Source organism: Thalassophryne amazonica, chromosome 13 (genome assembly GCF_902500255.1).
Source record: "Thalassophryne amazonica chromosome 13, fThaAma1.1, whole genome shotgun sequence".
Lineage (NCBI taxonomy): Eukaryota > Metazoa > Chordata > Actinopteri > Batrachoidiformes > Batrachoididae > Thalassophryne > Thalassophryne amazonica.
In genome coordinates, this window is record NC_047115.1 from 27,109,319 (window position 1) to 27,115,887 (window position 6,569).

The following is a 6,569-nucleotide window of genomic DNA, read 5'->3' on the forward strand; positions in this document are numbered from 1 at the left end:
TTGTGATTTGTAATGAGACTAATAAGAGTACATTTAAAGCAAAAACAAAAAAATAACTCTAAAAATAAATTATTGCGATAAGACAGGAAAATAACCCTGCTTAAGTGTTTTTGTGAGGATTACCATTTTATCTATTTCTGGCAGCCGCCATCAGAAGTATATCCACAGTGTGCACCTTGTAGCTGGGGGCATTTTATTTTGGGATGCTATAAACTTTGTACAAACATTTCTGTTCTGCCACTGTCAACTGCAGAGGAGGAGTAATCAGAATATTCATTTAATGTGGGCAAGCTAGTAATGTTGAATGAATGAATGAATTTTATTTATTCGGCACACAGATCAACAATAACAAAAACTCATAAAAACAAGAATTTAACAGTGTACCCGTGTAGCCAAAAGGGTGTAAGCAGAAGCAAAGCTTATAAATACCCACTCCTTACGCTATAAAAATAAAGAATGCAAACATATATAAATATATACAGTTGTATGCAAAAGTTTGGGTACCCCTGATAGTTTTCATGATTTTCCTTTATAAATCAGTGGTTGTCTGGATCAGAAATTTCAGTTAAATATATCATATAGCAGGTGAAAACAATGGTATTTGAGAAGTGAAATGAAGTTTCTAGTGTGAAATAATTATTTAAACAAAATTGGGCAGATGCATACATTTGGACACCCTTGTCATTTTATTGTTTTAAATACATTTAGCACTAATTATTGGAACAAAAAATGGTTTGGTAAGCTCACTGACCCTTGACCTCCTTACACAGGTGAATCCAATCATGAGAAAGGGTATTTAAGGTGGCCATCTGCAAATGTTTCCCCTCTTTGCATCTCTTCTAATGAGTGGCAACATGGAAGCCTCTAAACAATTCTCAATTGACCTGAAAACAAAATCTGTTCAACATCATGGTTTAGGGGAAGGATACAAAAAGCTATCTCAGCGATTTCAGCTGTGTTTCCACTGTGAGGAACATAGTTAAGACCCGAGGTGGCAGGCCAAGAAAAATCTCAGATAAGCTGAAGTGAAGGATGGTGAGAATAGTCATAGTCAACCCACAGACCTGCTCCAAAGACCTACAACATGATCTTGCCGCAGATAGTGTCTCTGTGCATCGTTCAACTATACAGCGCACTTTGCACAAAGAGATGCTGTATGATGCTATAATCCAGAGGAAGCCTTTTCTGCGTACACGCCACAAACAGAGTCACTTGAGGTATGCTAAAGCACATTTGGACAAGCCAGGTTAATTTTGTAATAAGGTGCAGTGGATTGATGAAACTAACTTATTTGGACATAACAAGGGGCGGAATGCATGGCTGAAAAAGAACACAGCATTCCAAGAAAAACACTTTCTACCTACAGTAAAATTTGGAGATGGTTCCATCATGCTGTGTGGCTGTGTGTCCAGTGCAGGTACTGGGAATCTTGGTAAAGTTGAGGGTCACATGGATTCCAGTCAATATCAGCAGATTCTTGAGAACAATGTTCATGAATCAGTGACAAAGTTGAAGTTGCGTCGGGGCTGGATCTTTCAACAAGACAACGACCCTAAACACTGCTCAAAATCTACTTAGGCATTCATGCAGAGGAACAAGTACAATGTTCTGGAATGGCCATCTCAGTTCCCAGACCTGAATATTATTGAAAATCTGTGGTGTGATTTTAAGCGGGCTGTCCATGATCGGAAACCAACAAACCTGAGATGTTTTGTAAAGAAGAATGGTCCAAAATACCTTCAACCAGAATCCAGACTCTCATTGGATGCTATAGGAAGCATTTAGAGGCTGCTGTTTCTGCAAAAGGAGGATCTACTAAATATTGATTTTTTTTTTCTCTCTCTCTCTCTCTGTTGGGGTGCCCAAATTTATGCACCTGTCTAATTTTGTTTAAAGAATTATTGCACACTTTCTGTAAATCCTATAAACTTCATTTCACTTCTCAGATATTACTGTTTGTCTGCTATATGATATATTTAACAGAAATTTCCGATCCAAACAATCAATGATTTATAAATGAAAATCATGAAAATTATCAGGGGTGCCCAAACTTTTACATACAACTGTATACTTATAACAACAAATGCCAAAGAAATGTGCATGAACAATATAACTTAATCAATGGACTAAAATTTCAAAATACAATCAGACAAACAATAGTGCACAATGCACATCTTTATCATTGCTGATCTTTATCATTGCCATTTCATAATACAGCATATCCATCACTGGGGGGGTTAGAATTTTGATGAGAATTGAATTTACACTTCATACAGATTCAAATTAGTGACTGTCCACTCTTCTTTAAATATACTGTAGGCTGCTGTGAAAAAAAATGAGTGTTTGAATCAGAGTAACTAAAAAACCATATGATTGTTCCTGGTTATTTATGCATTATCTTTCTTCCTTTCGTAGCTGCAGTTGAATTTTGTTGACCATACACTTATTACCATGTCAGACGTGATGCGTTTTGTAATTGCTTTTTTGAGTCTTGCAAGCGCCCATCTTCTATTGTGCAAGGAAAGAGTGCAATGTATAACTAAATCAGCTCAAATAATTCCACAAAAAATGGACAAAGTAGATGGTAAGTCACAACGGGCTCTGAAACACGACTTCATGAATATATGCATGCATGCACACACCAAAGCACACATATACAGTATGCAAATAGTGTATAAAACGATAAGGTCTGACGAAACAGCAGCTTGTGTGCAAATGTTTGCAGCTGAATTATTACTGTGGGTGCTTCTGTGTTATGTAAACCTCATTATCTCTGTCACGACATCAAATCCTTTTCATTAAGTCCCTCTGAGATCATAAAGCATTTGGAGAAACATCAAAGGGACTGCACAAACACACGTACTTGGCAAACAAAAAGAAGCATCAGATTTGATTGATGACCCCGTCATAGTCACGATAAGCCTGGGATCGTGAGTCAAAAGATATTAGATGGTATCCTTGAGCTTGTTCCGTCACGGCAGTTTCCTCATGAAAAATATATTTTGTTGTGGCTGCCAAGTTCACCAGAACACCTCCCCACCACCACCACCACCACCATCTCATGGCTCTCATCCTCATTCATCTTTCACTCAAAACAGAATCCAGTTGCCATGGCAGCAATCATTAAAACATCTGGTATCCGGCATGCACATGCGCACACTCACTCACATGCACTCCCAATAAACAATCTATGCATGTGTAGGTTTAAAAAAAGCATTAATATTTATTATTTTGCTGAGCTGCTTTCATTGTCATGGCTACAGTCTGCAGCTGTTGTGCAAGAGATAACGGGCCAAGGTTTTGTCAGGAAAATATATTTTGTAAATGGAAAACTTGAGGCTGAACCCACAATACTAGAAGGGAATTCATACATGTTGCATCATAGTAGGTGTCATTATCGTGATAGGTGTACTGAATACATATCCCATTATGCCAGGTGTACTGTGAGACATAACATTGTGAAGAGGTGTATTTTGATATGTATCAAATCATGCTAAGTGTACTGCGATACACCCATTGACTCATGAGATGTGTATTTTGATACGTCAAATCATGCTAGGTGTACTGTGATATGCATCACATCACGACAGATGTATTGTGATACGCATTGCATCGTGATAGGTTTATTGCGATATGTATTCCATCCTAATAGGTGTACTAGATACATATGCCATAGTAATAGGTGTACTTCAAAACATGTTGCACTGTGGCACGCATACTGCATTACATATTGCATTGTGATAAGGGTACTGTGATACATATTGCATTGAAATAGTTGTACTACATTATATATTGCATTGTGATAGGTGTATTACGACATGTACTCCATCCTAATAGGTGTACTGGATTATATATTGCATCATGATAAGGGTACTGCGATACGTGTTGCATTGTGATAAGCGTACTGTGTTACATATTGCATCATGATATGCGTACTGCGATACATACTGCATTGTGATAGGTGTACTGCAGTACGTATTGAATTGTGATAAGGGTACTGTGATACGTATTGCATTGTGATAAGGGTACTGTGATACGTATTGCATTGTGATAAGGGTACTGTGATACGTATTGCATCGTGATAATGGCATTGCATCATGATAGGTGTACTACGATACATATTGCATCGTGACAGGTGTACTACGATACATATTGCATTGTGATAGGTGTACTACGATACATATTGCATTGTGATAAGGGTACTGCGATACATACTGCATTGTGATAGGCGTAATGCGATACATACTGCATCGTGATAGGCGTAATGCGATACATACTGCATCGTGATAGGCGTAATGCGATACATACTGCATTGTGATAGGCATAATGCGATACATACTGCATTGTGATAGGCGTACTGCGATACATACTGCATTGTGATAGGTGTACTGCAGTACGTATTGAATTGTGATAAGGGTACTGTGATACGTATTGCATCGTGATAATGGCATTGCATCATAATAGGTGTACTACGATACATATTGCATCGTGACAGGTGTACTACAATACATATTGCATCATGATAGGTGTACTACGATACATATTGCATTGTGATAAGGGTACTGCGGTACATACTGCATTGTGATAGGCGTAATGCGATACATACTGCATCGTGATAGGCGTAATGCGATACATACTGCATTGTGATAGGTGTACTTCAATACATACTGAATCATAAGGGTACTGCAATACATATTGCATCATGATAGGTGTATTGCGATACATATTGCATAGTGATAAGGGTACTGCAATACATATTGCATCGTGATAGGTGTACTGCGATACGTATGGTAAATGGACTGCATTTATATAGCACTTTTCCATCTGTAATAATAAAATTCACTGGCATCGAATGTTTTACATATCTAATCAATTTGATTGATTAGTTGTTGCAGTAATTCTACACTGAGTCCAGCTCTGCTCTGGTCTGGTCTTTCCCCGTCATAAAACACCCTGATATCAGAGGCCAGTCCACCCTGCATGCTGGAAAATACTGTTATAATCTGTGTGCATGTGCGTGTGTGTGAATTACTGAAGTGTTTGTGTGTGGTCGGGCACAAGAATACGAGCAGCAATAATGGCACCAAGCCACAGCCGTGCTCAGGAAACACGCATACAGTTAATGAGTGCACAAACACTCCACCTCATAAGTCAAAACATGTTTTTGCGCCTTCAGACGCCTTCCATTAAATGCTGTAATAACAGTCCCTGAGGACAAACACACAAAGGTGGTTGATGCTCCAACAGATGCCTCTGCTGCCCCCACCCTAACCCCTGAGGACATCCCCTGGTCTCTCTTTATATGCACTCTTTAAATACCGACGGTCCCTCAGCCAATCACAGAGGACCAAACAACCAGACGGACCGGTGCGTCTGTGTGTCAGGATTATAACGAGGGATGAATGAGAAATGGCTTTGCCATCGGCTTCGGTAACATTCCAGGTGAGTCAAAAAACAAACACTCAGCTGTGACGTCCCAATATCTCAATGAAAAGTCACATGATAATTATTGATCACTGTTCAGAACACCAATAAGCTCATCAATCATTCGGAAAACCTTGAGCGCGTCCCGTCTCCCACCTTTTTGCCTTTCTTTTTCCGATGGGCTCCTTTCCCGCTGCCTGCTTTATCCTTCGCCTCCTCACTCATGTTCACAGATCTCCCCCTGCTCCTCTCCTCTCCTCACTTTCCGTAAAATCCAGCATGTAGGAGCTCTTGAAGTGGAGCGGCAGCAGCTGTCGTCTTCGCCGGCGGGGGACGCGTCCGCAGAAAGTCCCTTCAGACGCACAGAGGGAAGGACTGTTCCACGCACAGAGAGAGGACAGACTGGGAGGACCGTGCCGATGCTCTCTCGCTCGTCTCCTCTTCGTCTCCACATTGACAAACGCCTGCGCGCACACTGTTGCAGGCACACAGAGGTCCACTCCCACTTGCTGGCTTTGGCTGCGCGCAAAATGGTGCGTTTTCTCCCAGCGCGCTCAGAGGCAGGGTGTGGAGGCAGGAGGGGGAGGAAGAGGATGATGAGGAGGAGGAGGAGGATGTTGAAGTACGTGATGAAGGGAGATAGAGAGGTAGCCTGAAGGAGTGGCGTCTTTGCTGGATGTGATGGTGCCTACTGGAGACACTCCCACCGGAGAATGAAACAGAAACAACAGGATGAGAAAAACAAAAGATGGGTGGGTCAGAGAGACACACTGTTATTAGAAAAGAGACAGAAGGACAGAAGAGAAAAGGTGTGACACAGAGTGAAAGGCCAGGAGAGAGAGAGAGAGAGAGAGGTGGGGCATGTGTGCATGGGGGGGGATCACTAACATGATGTACCAGGTCCTTCTAGAAAAGGAAGTCACCCCAGTAGCCTTTGCCAGCAGGATCAGTTTACTGGAAAGTGGAACAGAGGTGCACCCAACACCGTTTGACATCCAGACAGGCACAGACCTCCAGACGCTAAAAAAAGGTACCACAGAAGATGAAAGAGCACGTGCACAAAGAGGCATGGAAGGTTGATCATGGAAAAAAAAAAAAGACACTTGACAAGACAAATTATACCCTTCCAAACTCTACAAGCTACG

The 6,569-nt window shown here is 41.0% G+C and overlaps 1 protein-coding gene across 1 annotated transcript in view; it reads right to left on the bottom strand.

The window, feature by feature from the left end:
- The window catches only part of ank3a (ankyrin 3a), a 302,777-nt gene extending 296,840 nt beyond the window's left edge, over positions 1 to 5,937 (bottom strand). The window contains exon 1 of the mRNA XM_034185576.1: positions 5,581 to 5,937. Coding sequence (XP_034041467.1) covers positions 5,581 to 5,649 — 69 coding nt within the window. The 5' untranslated portion in view covers positions 5,650 to 5,937. The remainder of the gene's footprint in view (positions 1 to 5,580) is intronic.
- Between the last annotated feature and the right edge of the window lie 632 nt (positions 5,938 to 6,569).